The 16,043-nt window shown below is 54.2% G+C and overlaps 1 protein-coding gene across 7 annotated transcripts in view; it reads left to right on the top strand.

Moving 5' to 3' along the window:
• DCTN1 (dynactin subunit 1) overlaps positions 1-14,056 on the top strand; it is a 31,028-nt gene extending 16,972 nt beyond the window's left edge. The window contains exons 6-32 of one of the 7 annotated variants that reach the window (XM_060027490.1): positions 714-731; positions 2,125-2,145; positions 3,470-3,661; positions 4,007-4,204; positions 4,355-4,559; positions 4,636-4,714; positions 4,823-4,982; positions 5,099-5,203; positions 5,385-5,576; positions 5,662-5,778; positions 6,019-6,171; positions 6,789-6,949; positions 7,055-7,223; positions 7,491-7,559; positions 7,797-7,859; positions 7,971-8,120; positions 8,282-8,443; positions 8,531-8,662; positions 8,894-9,019; positions 9,260-9,402; positions 9,676-9,842; positions 11,557-11,571; positions 11,764-11,897; positions 12,013-12,205; positions 12,448-12,527; positions 13,076-13,165; positions 13,574-14,056. In XM_060027490.1, coding sequence (XP_059883473.1) covers positions 714-731; positions 2,125-2,145; positions 3,470-3,661; positions 4,007-4,204; positions 4,355-4,559; positions 4,636-4,714; positions 4,823-4,982; positions 5,099-5,203; positions 5,385-5,576; positions 5,662-5,778; positions 6,019-6,171; positions 6,789-6,949; positions 7,055-7,223; positions 7,491-7,559; positions 7,797-7,859; positions 7,971-8,120; positions 8,282-8,443; positions 8,531-8,662; positions 8,894-9,019; positions 9,260-9,402; positions 9,676-9,842; positions 11,557-11,571; positions 11,764-11,897; positions 12,013-12,205; positions 12,448-12,527; positions 13,076-13,165; positions 13,574-13,711 — 3,432 coding nt within the window. In that variant the 3' untranslated portion in view covers positions 13,712-14,056. Of the gene's footprint in view, positions 1-686; positions 732-2,124; positions 2,146-3,469; positions 3,662-4,006; positions 4,205-4,354; positions 4,560-4,635; positions 4,715-4,822; positions 4,983-5,098; positions 5,204-5,384; positions 5,577-5,661; positions 5,779-6,018; positions 6,172-6,788; positions 6,950-7,054; positions 7,224-7,490; positions 7,560-7,796; positions 7,860-7,970; positions 8,121-8,281; positions 8,444-8,530; positions 8,663-8,893; positions 9,020-9,259; positions 9,403-9,675; positions 9,843-11,556; positions 11,572-11,763; positions 11,898-12,012; positions 12,206-12,447; positions 12,528-13,075; positions 13,166-13,573 lie in introns of those variants that run through there. The other 6 variants (XM_060027491.1, XM_060027493.1, XM_060027492.1 and 3 more) reach the window with 6 other exon arrangements.
• The last annotated feature ends 1,987 nt before the right edge of the window (positions 14,057-16,043 follow it).

The raw sequence follows: 16,043 nt of genomic DNA on the forward strand, positions 1-16,043 counted from the left end.
TGAGACAGAAGTAGAGTTGATGGGGTTGTGGACAGAGGGGAGTGTGAGTATGAGAGAGGCCTGATGAAGCAGTGAGGCCCTGTGTCCCTGTGCAGTGATACCCCGGTCCCAGAGAGGTCATCCCAGAAATGAGATGGCCCTTAGCCCAATTTCTTGGAGCAAATTCTTGGGGCTGGGGGAGAGGGAAGGAGAGGGAGGAGCCAGAACCTGTTCTTTGGAGGAGGAAGCAGGGCGGGTTCAGTAGAGGACTTTGTCCAATCATGAGGAGGAGGAGGAGCCATCAGAGCCTGGTGGTTGCTAGGCGACTGAGGAGCAGTGTCTCCACCCCTAGTGGAGCAGAGGAGGGTGGGTGCATGACGTCAGGTGGAGCTGCTGCTGCGGCCACTGAGGCTGCCATCAGCCTCAGCTGGCGAACTAGGCCGGCTACCTCTCCGGTGCCTGCCGGAGCCTGGCTGTCCCCACTGCGCACCGTGGGGGCTTCTGCATCTGAGCTGCAGCCATTTGCCAGCTGGGAAGCTGCTGGTCTGGGAAGCTGAGGCTGCATTGTTGGGATTTGATGCACTAATCTCCTGTCTCCGCCGCCTTTCCCTCTGTTCGGTCTCTTCCCCCCCCTCCCTCCCTCCGTCTGTCCTTCCTCTGTGTTTGTCCATCTTCCTCTGTCCTTCCTTCTCTCCTATCCTGGCTTTCTTTGGTTTTCTGCAATGATGAGACAGGCACCGACAGCCCGAAAGGTACTCTTGCTTGCTCTGGTCCTGCTGCTGGGTTGCCAGCGTGATGGTGGCAGCAGGCTGCTGGGGTGGGGGTGGGGGCTGATTGACTTCCTCTGTCTACCTGGTTGGGGGAAGAGGATGGTGATGAAGGTGGGGGGCAGGGAGAGGTGTGTGTCACTGCCATGCCCCACACCCTGGGCATTTGCTCCCTGGCCTGCCTGCTTTTGGCTTTGAATCTGTGTTCTGGGCCTTGTACCCAGTGGCCTCTCAGGCTTGGGCTTCAGGCAGCTTTTGCTGCAAACTGGCTCCGGATGCATTTCCTATGAGAGAATCTTGGGAAGCAGGTCCAGATGTCTTTGTGCCTCTAGCAGGCCTACCTCACCCAACCTTTGCTAGAATGACTCTTGGTTGAATACCAGCATCCCCGCCCCACTGGGGTTTGTGTCAGGGGTCTTTCCCTAGAATAGTTTTTGATACACAGCTATGGAGGCTTAGCCCAGGGTAGTAGAGGTGGGCGTTGGTCTCCTTGGGAGACCTAGAAGCAGGGCCCAAGCCAAATCTTGCCTTTGCCAGAAGTATGAGACACTGGGTATCAGGAACATTATTTGGGAGTTGGAGTTAATCATCTGTATCACTTTGCAGTAACCTGAGGGGTTTCTGGATTTGGTTTAGGGCAGTAGTTTCCCTATGTTGCTGCCCACCCTCCCCCTCTTTTCTTGCAGCTGGGTGGGGTTACTTTGCTGAGCTCTGGGCTTCAGGCTCATGCAGTATTCATGGTCCTGACACCTGAGCCCTCTGCCCTGGGGAAGGGAATTGCTGCTGGAACTGGTCCTGGAGAAGGGGGTGGGGGTGGGGTATACAGTAGGGCTGTTCTGCCTTGGGGACCTGATCTCCCTCTGCTGGGTTCATATCGCTCACTTCGGGCTCATATCATCATTCTTGTCACATGGTATTTCTAGGGAGTCCTCTGTGGAGTCTAGCACTTGAAGGAAGGGGCTGACCTGGGAAAGTCCTTGGGAGTGGTGGGTGGGCGGGGCTCTGGGATAGAGTGGGAGACGTTGTTGCAGAAGGACTGGTCTTCTCTACCAGCTGCTGTGTTTGGTCTCCTGTGGTTCAGCCTAGGAGACAGGGACTTCCAGGATTTCCAGGGTGTCTGAAGGGGTGAGGTCTGCAAGGGCAGGACAAAAGTGGGAGAAGGAACTAACGGGAAATAGGAGTTCTGAGTTCCTGGAATGGGAACGAGGTGATTCACTGGATGAAGGGGATGGGCTGGGGATGGGGGAGGAGTGGTGGGACCGCTAAGCGTAGCCTCATTTCTGTTGCTTCTGCTCTCATTGCTGTCCCTTTTGCTGTCTTTCTGCCATTATCCTTTCTTTCCTGACTACTACTCCTCTGGCTCCTGTTGCCTGTCCAGACTACAACCCGGCGGCCCAAGGTGAGGAAAAACAGGCCTCTGTACAAGCTACTGCTGAGTGGACACACACTCATTTTAGGCGTGTGCATGTGTGTGGGCATGTGTATGAGCAAGTATAAGTTGGTCACAGTGTACCCTGGGTTCTCTTAAGGGGAGTGAGGGGACTGAGGCTAATGACAGGCCCCTCCGGGGTGGCTTGAGCGCAGAAGAGAAACGAGAGTGGTTGTAGTTAATCAAGGTAGGCTTTCTTGAAGAAGGGCATTTAGACCGGGGGGGGGGGGGGGGGGGGGTGTGTGTGTGTGTGTGTGTGTGTGTGTGTGTGTGTGTGTGTGTGTGTGTGTGTGTGTGTGTGTGTGTGTGTGTGTGTGTGTGTGTGTGTGTGAAGGGCATTTAGACCAGCTGTGTGTGTGTGTGTGTGTGTTGGGGGGGAGGGCGGGGATTGGAAGAAAGGTGAAAAAACTTGGCAGTGTAAATGTCAGGAGATAAGGAGGTGGGTGTATCTGTGAAAGGCTTTGGGCATGTGGCCTCTGAGTGTCAGCCCATCGGGAGAGCTTCAGGGCTCAGCCCTGCAGGGAGGAGCACTGGGCAGGCCTGTCTGCTCCAGGGCCTCAGCTCCACAGGGGCCTGGGTCGTGTTATCTGATTAGAGCCCCTCTGTCTTGGAGGGAGGGAGGAGACAGATGGGTTGGCTGTACTGACCTTGTTTCAGAGGGGAGCCAAGGATTACAACTTTCACCCTGGCTCTTTTACCTGCAGGGTCCCCTGAAGTAGATCAAGGGGAGGAGAATCAGCTTGATTTAAAGAGCTGGGGGGCCTAGTACCCCCACTTTTAGCCCAGCCTTCTCTGGGAACATGAAAATTAGAGATCAATCTGTTCTTTTTCTCTGGGAATGACACTGAGGCACTTTTTCACTCTGGGGGAGGAGGGCACAGGCCCAGAGCAACAATGGGATTGGGAGTATTAAGAAATTGCTAGAATGATCACAAGTGGGTCACAGAAGGAATGGTCTGGGGAGTATGGGATTCTGCTCTAAGGGGTTACTGCCAGAGCTTGGAGGAATGTGGGGTCAGTGCCAAGGGAGGAGCATTGTAATCTTATGTCTTTTTCCATCCCTTCCTCTCCTGCCATCCTCTCACCCCCACCCTGCCCCGGTCCTTTGTCGCTATCTCTGACTGTGTCATTTTCATTCTGCTCATCACTGTTTCTCTGTTCTCTTTGTGCTTTGATACTCTCTGCCTTTTTCCTTTTCTGTCACTTCCCTCACCATATTCTCATATTCTGTCTTACTCTGTTTCACCACCCCTGTCCCCTACACTTCTGGTCTGCCCCTACCCTGTCTGAATAGCCCACCCGCCCAGCCAGCACTGGGGTAGCTGGGGCCAGTAGTTCCCTGGGCCCCTCTGGCTCAGCATCAGCAGGTGAGCTGAGCAGCAGTGAGCCCAGCACCCCAGCTCAGACTCCGCTGGCGGCACCCATCATCCCCACGCCAGCCCTCACCTCTCCTGGAGCAGCCCCACCGCTTCCTTCCCCGTCTAAGGTAAGGTCTGGGGTTGGAGTGAAGAAGATCCAAGACACAAAAGGGCCTATGACCCCTGGCAGGGTCTTCGAAGTTTCCCAGGGTTGGGGGAGACCCGGAACTTGGATTAGAAGAGTGGGGGACACAGCATATAGGTACCCCATCACTGACTAAGCTCTTATACTCTCTGCCCTTCCACACTTTCCCCTTATGTATCAGGCTCTTCTCAGATGTTTGTATGCCACTTGCTTTGGCCCTGGGCCTGGAATGATGTCTGCACACATTCCTGTCCTTTCCACTCCAGCTCAGTCTTGATGGGGAAAACGGGGGAGGCTGTGCATAGACTGAAGGGTCTCTCCTTTGCAGGAGGAGGAGGGGCTGAGGGCCCAAGTGCGGGACCTGGAGGAGAAACTGGAGACCCTGCGACTGAAACGTGCAGAAGACAAGGCAAAGCTAAAAGAGCTGGAGAAACACAAGATTCAGCTGGAGCAGGTGCAAGAATGGAAAAGCAAAATGCAGGAGCAGCAGGCAGACCTGCAGCGGCGCCTCAAGGAGGCTCGGAAGGTGGGACTTGGGATGAAGAGGGTGTTTGGGGAGGCACGGGGCCCAAGGAAGTGTACTGGAAGCTGAAACTGGAGCCTGGAGTGTCCTGTGAGAAAGGGTGCATGAGGCAGCTCTGTGCTTGTAACCCAACCAACCTCCACTCCTCTTCAGGAAGCCAAGGAGGCCCTAGAGGCAAAGGAACGCTACATGGAGGAGATGGCTGACACTGCTGATGCCATCGAGATGGCCACTCTGGATAAGGAGATGGCCGAAGAGCGGGCTGAGTCCCTACAGCAAGAGGTGGAGGCGCTGAAGGAGCGTGTGGACGAGCTCACCACTGACTTGGAGATCCTCAAGGCTGAGATTGAAGAGAAGGGTAAGGGGCCAGGAGCTGCTGGGGGCCAAATGGTGGGGTTGGAACTTTGTCTGAAAGTATTAATGGTTTTCCCCAGGCTCAGATGGCGCTGCGTCCAGTTATCAGCTCAAGCAGCTTGAGGAGCAGAACGCCCGCCTAAAGGATGCCCTAGTGAGGTAGGGTCCTCTCGTTGTGCGGCTCACTCTCCTGTCTCCAAATGTGTTAGAGCGCCCACCACCCGGTGACTCCGACGCGCGCTCTCCTCTCTCTTCACTTTCCCACAGAATGCGGGATCTTTCTTCCTCCGAGAAGCAGGAGCACGTGAAACTCCAGAAGCTCATGGAAAAGAAGAACCAAGAGCTGGAAGTTGTGAGGCAACAGCGGGAGCGTCTGCAGGAGGAGCTGAGCCAGGCAGAGAGCACCATTGATGAGCTCAAGGAGCAGGTCTGGGGAGCCCAGCGCCTTGCCCAGAGCACCCCCACTGACTCGCTTCTGTTATAGGCACCTTCTGTTTCTAGGTGCCTTTCAGCCCTTCTCCTTGTTCCCTCTCTGTAACACAGGTGGATGCTGCCCTGGGTGCTGAGGAGATGGTGGAGATGCTGACAGACCGGAACCTGAATCTGGAAGAGAAAGTGCGGGAATTGAGAGAAACCGTGGGGGACTTGGTAAGAGAAGAGCAGACTCTGACTCATGACCCTGATGGAGGGTAGTTGGAAGTGACTTGCTGAGAGAAGGGCTGACATGTGACCCCTGACCTTTGAGTAGGAGGCATGGTGAGTGAACCCACCCTGGCCTGCTACCCTGACTCTGACTTTCCTTTGCCTCAACTCCCCTGTGGCCTCCCAGGAAGCAATGAATGAAATGAACGATGAGCTGCAGGAGAACGCACGTGAGACAGAACTGGAGCTGCGGGAGCAGCTGGATATGGCGGGTGCACGGGTGCGAGAGGCCCAGAAGCGTGTGGAGGCGGCCCAGGAGACAGTTGCAGACTATCAGCAAACCATCAAGAAGTATCGCCAGCTGACCGCCCACCTGCAGGTGCCTGCCTACCCGCTATTCTCTGCCCACCATCTCCTCAGGGCTCCCTGAGGACCCAGCTGTGCCTCATTGTCCCTGTTCCCAGGATGTGAACCGGGAACTGACAAACCAGCAGGAAGCATCTGTGGAGAGGCAGCAGCAGCCACCCCCAGAGACTTTTGACTTCAAAATCAAGTTTGCTGAGACTAAGGCCCATGCCAAGGTCAGGAAAGTGGGTGGGTCGCAGAGGGCTGAGTGTTGGGGACCCCAGCCTGGGTGTGGCGGTGGGCTGATCTGGTGTGGGGTTCTGGGCTTCACTTCCTGGATGGGGGCGTGCTTTGTGTGGTGGTTTGGAAGACTCCTGGCCTGGGCCTAGAAGCGGGGAACGTGGTGGAGCAAGGCATGGTGGTTATGAGGCGCTCTGCAGCCTGGCTGAGAGCCCACCTCCCTGTCCACCTCACAGGCAATTGAGATGGAGTTGAGGCAGATGGAGGTGGCACAGGCCAACCGGCACATGTCCCTGCTGACAGCCTTCATGCCTGACAGCTTCCTTCGGCCAGGTGGGGACCATGACTGCGTCCTGGTGCTGCTGCTCATGCCTCGTCTCATTTGCAAGGTATGGTCTATCAATCACGTGCCCAACAGGACTCTGTTGAACTTGCTGTGAACCAGGCATTGAGGATGCCAAGTAAAGATAACAGTCATTCTCCCTGCTCACAGAGTTTATGATGTAGTGGAGGAGCACAGTCAACAAAGTCACAGATGGATATATATTACAGATGGCATGTTGTGAAGGGGAGATGGCATGTTGTGAAGTGGAGGTAGCGTTTTTGAGAGAGCACGGTCGGAGAGCCGATTTAGATAGAGGGTTGTCACTGAAGGAATGACATTTGAGGCCAGACTTAGAAGATGACTAGGAGTTAGTGGGGAGGTCGTTGTCAGGATAGCATTCTAGGTAGAAAGGTAGCAGGAGCGGCAGCTTTAAGGCGGGAAAGAGCTTGGTCCCACTGGTCCTGCCACCCTTTCATCCCCACATCCCAAATCTTCATAACCACCAGTAATCGCATCATTACCCTTTCCCCATGTGATAGTCCCTGCCCATCTAAGAGCTGTTTCTGCTTTCTCCCCCATGTATCCATGCCCCCTACATAGTTGCTCAGCTCTCTCTATTCCTGAGTCTGTGTTCTCCATCCCCTGCTCTGAGCCCCAGGTCTCTGGTGCTTCTTCCCACAGGCAGAGCTAATCCGGAAGCAGGCCCAGGAGAAATTTGAACTAAGTGAGAACTGTTCAGAGCGTCCAGGACTTCGAGGAGCTGTGGGGGAGCAGCTCAGCTTTGCTGCTGGGCTGGTGTATTCGCTGAGTTTGCTGCAGGCCACACTCCACCGTTATGAGCAGTAAGTAACCCCTGACCTCTACTCCAGGGCCACGGGTCCGAGATTGGCTGGAACTGAGATTGCCTGGTAGACGCTGGCCTCACAGGGCCCTTCTCTGGTCTCTAGTGCCCTCTCTCAGTGCAGTGTGGACATGTATAAGAAGGTGGGCAGCCTCTACCCTGAGATGAGTGCCCACGAACGCTCCTTGGATTTTCTCATTGAGCTGCTGCACAAGGACCAGCTGGACGAGACTGTCAACGTAGAGCCTCTCACCAAAGCCATCAAGTACTACCAGGTCTGGGGCGAGAATTCAGCCTTGGCACAGGAGGGAGGGAGGGTTTCTTCTGCTGGAGGCTGTTGCCAGTGTAGCCAAGGTTGTATGTCCCAGGCTGATGGCTTGAGGCTCGTAGATGGACTCACCTTAGGATGCAGCTCCTTGAGGGTTTTGGATGCTCTCATACCTCTGGAGTCCTGTGATGACAGGGTCAAATTGCAGTTCGGGAAGAATTCTCCATTCTTCCAAGGCCTAAAGACTGTCTGTTTCTTTGCCATCCCTTCTCAGCATCTGTACAGCATCCACCTCTCTGAACAACCAGAGGACAGTACCATACAGCTGGCTGACCACATTAAGGTGAGGTGTCTGGGCCAGTGGTTGAGCCCCTTATAGAGATCAGAAATGGGAGACATCAGTTCACACCCTCAAGGGGTGTCGCATAAGACTGGAACAGGGTCACTAAGGCCAGATCAGGGAAGCCAGAGGACCCACTTATGGATGGGGGCCAGCCGAGGGCGGAGACTTCTTAGAGATGGTGATGGGACAGAAGGGCTCCTGTTGGGGGCTGACAACGACCTGCTTCTGTCCTCACAGTTCACCCAGAGTGCCCTGGACTGCATGAGTGTGGAGGTGGGACGGCTGCGGGCCTTCTTGCAGGTGAGAGCACAACTAGATCTGTTTGAGCTCCTCTTCCTTTTAGTCCCCACCTCCTCGCCCCAGCCCTAATGCTTGACTTGGCTCTCCATCTGTTTCCTATTCCCTGAGTAGGGTGGGCAGGAGGCTTCAGATATTGCACTCCTGCTCCGGGACCTGGAAACTTCGTGCAGCGATATCCGCCAGTTCTGCAAGAAGATCCGGAGGCGAATGCCAGGGACAGATGCTCCTGGGATCCCAGCTGCACTGGCCTTTGGATCACAGGTTTGGGCTGTGAAGGGGGATGGGAAGGAAGCCAAGTAGAACCAGGAGGGGCCCAGCGTGTCAAGATCTGGATATGGTCAGGGGACAAGAATGGTTTTGAGGTAGCTGGGAGCTGTGGTGCGGGGCCCAGAGTGGGCTCCTGACTCTGGCCTGTTGCACAGGTATCCGACACACTCCTAGACTGCAGGAAACACCTGACGTGGGTGGTGGCTGTGCTGCAGGAGGTGGCTGCTGCTGCCGCCCAGCTCATTGCCCCGCTGGCAGAGAATGAAGGCCTGCCTGTGGCTGCCCTGGAGGAGCTGGCTTTCAAAGCAGGCGAGCAGGTGGGCTGGGAAGGCTGGGCAGAAGGTGGTAATGGGGCAGTCAGGTGGCCAGTGTGGGGTTTTCACTACTGCCCTTGACACCTGCAGATCTACGGAGCCCCCTCCGGCAGCCCCTATGAGTGTCTGCGCCAGTCATGCAGCATCTTGATCAGTACCATGAACAAGTTGGCCACCGCCATGCAGGAGGGAGAGTACGATGCAGAGCGGCCCCCTAGCAAGGTGGGTGGGGTCGCTCCTTGGAGGGGCTCCAGGGGCCTGGAGGAGCAGGACTTGGAGAGCTGCTGGTAATTGTGGGAGGGAGGTCTGGGTGGCAGCAGGAAGGAATCTGGGGAGCACCATCCTGCTTAGGAGGCAAGGAGAAGATTTTCCCTTTGACTGGATCTCTGAAAGGAGTGCCTTGATGACCTCCTCTCCCTATCCCTGCCCTCTGTCTCCTGTCCCTACCCTTAGCCTCCCCCAGTTGAGCTGCGGGCTGCAGCCCTTCGTGCAGAGATCACAGATGCTGAAGGCCTGGGCTTGAAGCTTGAAGATCGAGAGACAGTTATTAAGGAGTTGAAGAAGTCACTCAAGATCAAGGTGAGGATAGGGAAGGCTCTGGATCTGGGGGGCCAGGAAATAGCATGGGGCACAGGGAAGCAGTGAGTGTTGGTGATCATAACTCAGGGGGGCTGGGGGTTGAGTGGGGAGAAGTGGCACCTGTGATCAGTGGGAGTTCTCGTGGGCCCTCAGGAAGCTTTCTATCTCGTGGTCTATTCCAGGTCTCTGGGGGGCCATGGGAGGGTGTAAGGGAACTAGACGCTCTCTGCCCTCGTCCAGGGGGAAGAGCTCAGTGAGGCCAATGTGCGGCTGAGCCTCCTGGAGAAGAAGCTGGACAGTGCAGCCAAGGATGCAGATGAGCGCATCGAGAAAGTCCAGACTCGGCTGGAGGAGACCCAGGCGCTGCTGCGGAAGAAGGAGAAGTCAGGCACCTTCCCAGGCCCCTGCTCACTCCACCCCTCCCTCCTTCCAGCAGCTCCCTGCTGCCTAGCCCAGGGCCTCTTGTAGTGAGACTCCCCAGGGGGACAGACGCCATCTTCCTTCCCAGCTGACATCCCCATCATCTCATCCCAGTCTGAGCCTCTTCTGCCTCTGGCTCCTCACCAGTAGGGCTACTCCAAGGACTCAGTCAGGACTGAAAAGGGGGGGTGGGGCCATGGGGAAGGGACACTGTCCAAGCCCAGATTCTTTCACAGAGAGTTCGAGGAGACGATGGATGCACTTCAGGCTGACATCGACCAGCTGGAGGCAGAGAAAGCAGAGTTAAAGCAGCGATTGAACAGCCAGTCCAAGCGCACAATCGAGGGGCTCCGGGGTCCCCCTCCCTCGGGTATTGCTACCCTGGTGTCTGGCATTGCTGGTGGTGAGTGCAGTGGAACAGGCAGCACTAGCCCAGAGGAGATTGGATGGCCCCCCTCCTGCCCTTGGCTTCAGTTTGACTTCTGCCCCCCTCTTTTACCCCTGGATATTCAACCAGGAATATGCTTGCCCAGTTTCACTCTGTGGCAACTTTTTTTTTTTTTTAATGAATTTATTTTTGGCTGCACTGGGTCTTCCTTGCTGCACGTGGGCTTCTCATTGCGGTGGCTTCTCTTGTGGAGCATGGGCTCTAGGCGTGCGGGCTTCAGTAGTTGTGGCTCGTGGGCTCTAGAGCACAGGCTCAGTAGTTGTGGCGCGTGGGCTTAGTTGTTCCGTGGCATGTGGGATCCTCCTGGACCAGGGCTCAAACCTGTGTCCCCTGCATTGGCAGGTGGATTCTTAACCACTGCGCCACCAGGGAAGCCCTCTGGCAACTTTCACCAAGTTTTTACTTCTTGAAGATATTTGCAGAGTTCTGACCAAGGTGGGGCAGTGGGGCCTTACCAAGTTGTTGGTGAAGCTCAGAATTACAGTGACAGTCGGACTCCAGTAGATGTCCCTTCTGGGTCTACCGTCTGGCTTTCCTGTCCCAGCCCTGTATTCCAGAGGGTCACCAGCCTGCAGCAGGCTGGGCTGAGTGCTGTGGTATCCACAGCAGTGCATGGTCCTTGCTCTTGATCCCTCCTCTGCTTGGGCACTGCATTTTCTCTTCCCCACTGAGTTCACGTGGCTTCACCCTATAGAGTAGTTGTCTCTTCCATTGCTGAATTCTCCCAGCTTCACTTGGGGCTTGTGTTCTGACCTTTGCCTGGTCTCTTAGTGTGGTCAGGGCTCCTTACCTGGAGTTTTTCTGGCTTCCAGGCCTAGTCTCCTTAGTTTCCTGACCAAGGAGGCGGCCACCGCCATGTTAGTTCTCATCTACCGTGTAGTTCGGTTTTTGTTCTCTCTTCAGTTTCTTGCTTACCCTTCTCACCTCCAGAAGGCAAACTCCTTGTAATGGAATTAAACCCTCAGGATCTCTAGATCTCCCCTGCTGTGCTTGCCTTGTCAGCTGGCCTCACCTAGGGTCTTGTCCTCATCAAAGCCCCCGTCACTGGTGCCGCTTGACCCTGAAAGTGACCAAGCGTCTTCTTGACTTTAGACTCTTGTGGTGCAGACGGCTCCATGTTCCTTGGGAGGGGAGTCTCCAGAATTACCGCATTGAGTTGCTTTAGCATATAGGCTCTTTAAACAAATATCGGTTCTTAGTGTATGAAACTTCACACCCAAAAAAGGGTGACTTTTGTCTCAGAGCACTGGGGAACCTGAGGAACATGGGAATGTGTCCACATCCTCCACTTCAGTTTTGCTGCTAGGGAGCACTGAGGGTGCAGACATATCAGGGTGTCAGGAGCGTTCCGGCTGCCCTTCTGGGAGCTGGAGTCTGAGGCAGGGAGGCAAGAATGGCCTCAAGTGCTTCTCCTCCTGCGCACACTCCCGCTGCCACTCTTCCTCACGTGTTGCACCCTGTATTGTGGCCTGGCTCCCCTTTTCTGTCTTTCACACATATTTGCTCTTTCCCCAAAAGTAGAGGCAGGGTCTTGTTAGAGAAGGTATGGTGTTTAGGAAAAAAGTCTTCCTGCGTGCCCAGGATTCCTCTGGTATGTCCCCCTCACTCCCAAATCATCTAATTCCTCTCTCCTCTTTTCCTGCTCCCCAATGGGCTATCCTGAGCACAGAAGAACAGCAGCGAGGTAGAGACCCATCCTGGTGGGGGGTTAACAGGGCTGGTGGGAATTGGGGCTGGGGGAGCAGGGTGAGACTACCCCCTTGGGAGCAATCAAGACTGGAGGTAGGAGGGGATAAGGAAAGGGGATGAGTAGGGATGGTGCCCATCTTCAGCCTTCTGCACCTGGGGCTCATGACATTTGTTATGGTACCCATAGGAGGTGCCTCTGGGCAGGCTCCGGGATCTGTGCCAGGCCCAGGGCTGGTGAAGGACTCACCACTGCTGCTTCAGCAGATCTCTGCCATGAGGCTGCACATCTCCCAGCTCCAGCATGAGAACAGCATCCTCAAGGTGAGGAGGTCACAGGGAGGATGGGTAGAGGTGGAGTGTAACTGCCTCGTTGATGATAGATGGCAGGGCCTTCTATCACTTATTACCGCTACCCTTCTTCCCCCTTCCCCCACAGGGAGCGCAGATGAAGGCATCCTTAGCAGCCCTGCCCCCTTTGCACGTGGCAAAGCTCTCTCTCCTACCCCGTGAGGGCCCTGGCAGTGATCTAGCTGCTGGAGTGCTGTATCGTAAGACTAACCAGCTGCTGGAGACATTGAATCAGTTGAGCGCACACACCCATGTCGTGGACATCACCCGCACCAGCCCTGGTATGGACCAGCCAAATCCTGAGATGGAAAACACACCCCTTCCCCTTGCCCCAGGCAGTTCCCACGCCAGAGAGGCTCTTCCTAGCACTGCCCTTTGGTCTCAGTGTTTAATTTGCTTGATTCACCTACCCTCTTACATGTCTACTCCATGAGCGGGTCCAGTATCTGCACTAATGACCCTTAATCCAGTACAGCTGCCTGCCTGGGCCTTGGTGGGCCTCACTAGCCTTCTATCCCCACAGCTGCCAAGAGCCCATCGGCCCAGCTCCTGGAGCAAGTGGCTCAGCTCAAGTCCCTAAGCGACACCATCGAGAAGCTCAAGGTTAGTTTAGACCCTGCCCTTTCTCACCCGACAGTGCCCACTTCAGAACATTCCGTGGTGGAGCCCCTAGCATGTTCATTTCCACAAGAACTCCCAGGGTTCCTGGGGGCCCATCCCTGTGCTAGATGACACACTGGGGAGGAGATGGAAGGGGAGGCAGGATTCCTGCCTTGGGAACCTGCCCTCACTCCCAAACAGATTCTCATCAACAGAAAACAGATTCTTATCAACAAAGTGGGTTGAGCTAGGATCATCTTTAGAGTGTGTGGTTTCAGGCACAACTTCTGTCAGAGCTGATATCACTGCAGAGTAGAATGGTTGGAAATGGCTTCCCAGAAGCTATAGAATCTGAGTTGAGCCTTAAAAGGGTAAGTATCTGTAAAGTAAGGATGTTGGGTAGGGATGGGATTGGAGTTGAGAGCAAAAGTATTATGATAAAGAGGATTGGTCCCTGCTTCTTTGGTATTAGTGTTCCTTCCTGTGAAACCAGGGAGGTACTGGCCTAGCCTGTGGGGGTCCCCTAAATGAATCCTTTTCCCCTCTGCCAGGATGAGGTCCTTAAGGAGACTGTATCTCAGCGCCCTGGAGCCACGGTCCCCACTGACTTTGCTACCTTCCCTTCATCAGCTTTCCTCAGGGTAAGAGGGAGTGGGGGAGGGGGAGGGGCAGTATGGAGGGCTCAGGTGGGTCCTTCCCCTCTCCTCCAGAATTTGAAGAGGCTTCTAGGGTCTCAGGTCCAACAACTGAACATCCTGAGAAATCTGGCCAAGTCTTACTTGCAAGTATCTTAAGAGTGCTTGCATTGCTTCCTGAAATTCCAATATTTTAGCAGTTAAACATCTTCTATGACTTTTGACATCAGAAGGGGCTCAAAACTCCCTTGTCAGGCTGTGCACCTCAATTCTGATTTGGAAAATGTGGTCATTATAGTCTAGCAGCCTCAAAGCCTCAGTCACCCAGGGTCTCAGTGCTCAGGGACCCTGTCAGTGGCACACAGCTCAAGTGAGCCCCTGACCTGGAGGCCTCTTCCCCTTCCCAACTCCCAGGCCAAGGAAGAGCAGCAGGACGACACTGTATACATGGGCAAAGTGACCTTCTCGTGTGCTGCTGGCCTTGGACAGCGACACCGGCTGGTGCTCACCCAGGAGCAGCTGCACCAGCTTCATGGTCGCCTCATCTCCTAAATGCTCCTTCCCTCGCTGTCCTCTTCTACGCTCAGCCCTCCTGGTGCCGCTCTGCCTGATGCATAGCCACTGGGTAGCCCCCAGGTAGAACCGCCTGTGTGAAGCTGTTCCTGCCCCTTTCAGCTTCACTCCCACCTGTCAGTGCCCTGCCCCTGCCCCTTGACCTGGTTCCCCTAGTTCCGTTCCCCGACCTCTGCTGGAACTTGCTGTTCAATTGCTCCCTCCTTCCTGAGGAGACTCAGGGGCCGTGGTGGGTAGGTAGGCTGAGACCCCACCACCAAAGGTCAAGTGAGGTCTCCCTGATTGAGGACTTCACCCCTTGATTAAAGTCACTTCTGCTTCAGTGTTCTCTGTGTGGTGTTGGGAGTGGGACTTGGGCCGTTTGGCTCAGAGCAGGAGTGGAGGAGAAGGGATGCTGAGGAGGCTTTGGCTGGGTCACATATGAAGGTCTCCCTCTAGTGACCAGTAGAATGCCGTGTTCCTCAAATTTGTGTGCAGTAAGTTTCTCGGAGCAAGGGGAAAAGGGCTAGACCACGGGCTTAGCTCCTGAGTTCGTTTATGGAGTTAGGAGGCCAGGAGTATGTCGTCTCTGCCAGCAGGCCTGCCTCTGCTTTCTGGATCTTTCACTGCTCTTCAAACCAGTGTTTGGAGCTGGGCTAATGGTATGATCATCGCCCCAGACAACTTTCTGATGCACTGGCACAGTCTCCCCATAAGATCTGGGGTCTCTCAGAGGGAACATTTACTAAGCAAGGGAGGACCAAAGCAACAGACCGGTAAGAAAGGATAGAAGTTGCAAAAGCTGCTCCCAAGTCCCACTACAAATTAGTATCACCTGGGGAGCTCCTTTGAAAAAAAATTTGCACATTTCTGGGCCTTGGCCCAGACCTACTGAAATCACTTCTAGATTTGGGGCCCGTTAGGCCAAAGAACAGTGCCCCGGCATTTTAGAACGTAACCCCAGTTTAGTTCAGTTGGCTGACTCCTTGATTCTCTCTCTCTCTCTCTCTGTCTCTCTCTCTGTCTCTCTCTTTTTTTTTTGTCTGCGTCGTTTACCCGCGTCCCCCTGCAGTGGAAGTGTGGCGTCCTAACCACTGGACTGCCAGGGAATTCCCTTGATACTCTCTTTTATTCCCTCCTTGGGGAAATCCTACGCAGGCTGCCAGAGGTCTCTGATCCAATTGGAGGGAGAGACCCCTAGTGCTTAGGAGCAGCTCCAGCTAGGTCAGGTCCTCTGCTTGTGGGAAAGGAGCAAACAGGACAAGGAGGTTCCAGGTTGGGAGCCCAGGGCACACGTTAGTGCTGGGCGGATTCCCAATTGATGTACCCTTTGGGAAGGCCAGTGGATTATGGTGTTTTGATACCTGCTCTGCACCTTAGCCTTTTTCAACTGGGGTTCCAAGAGAAAATGATTTGTGTGACTTTCCTCAGTACTCTCAAGGATTACACATAGCTGATACCATTCTAGATGCATATACCTAAGGGATACCTTAGGGTATTAGGGCTTAATTCTTCCAGAATTGGTTGAGGAGGGTGGCTGTGTCTTGATATCAGAGAGTCTTTATCTCACCTCTCCAAATTGGCCTCCTCTAGTGCTGAGGAAATTGCAGACCACACTGTTCTTTCCCTGGGATTGGATTGTGTTCCTGTCCTTTCTACCTAAGCTGCTGACCTCCCTTCCCATTGGTGTTTAAGATACCAAGGGCCAAGACTGGGCAACTCCCAGGGGTACGAGAAGAGGATAGGGCTTTCTTGTTCTGTCCGTTTGCCTTGGTAGTGGTTTCTCACCATTACTGCTTTCCGAATACCATACTTATTTATTCAATTGCCTGCTGGTATCTATCTCAAAGTCAGCATGTCTAAAATGGAAAGCATCTTTTCCATGTCCTGTATGTAACAAGCCACAAACCAGGTATCTGATGGCTTCTCCACTCTCCTTAGCTAATTTAGTTACCCAGTCTTGTTCAGTTTTTCCTTCATTACTGTCTCTCACATCTGTTCACTTTTTTCCACTCCCTCCACTGCTAACTTTGTGTATAATTTCTTGCTCTGGGTATTTCAGCAGTCTTTGAAATGGTCATCCTACCTCTGTTGCCTCTCTCACCCAATTCTCATGGATGCCCGAGAGACCTTTCCAAAATGCACACTGGGCTGTGTCATTCTCTGTTTAAATTCTGAAATGGTTCTTTCAAGTAGAATTTAAAAGTTAAACAAAATCCTGAAATGGTTCCTCCAAGTGTCTAGAATTTAAAATTTAAATTCACTAGGATGGTGCATGAGGCCATCCATGATTTGGATCCTGCCCACCTGTCCAGCCTCTCTTGTGCCTTAT

The sequence above is a fragment of the Delphinus delphis genome, chromosome 12 (assembly GCF_949987515.2).
Source record: "Delphinus delphis chromosome 12, mDelDel1.2, whole genome shotgun sequence".
NCBI lineage: Eukaryota > Metazoa > Chordata > Mammalia > Artiodactyla > Delphinidae > Delphinus > Delphinus delphis.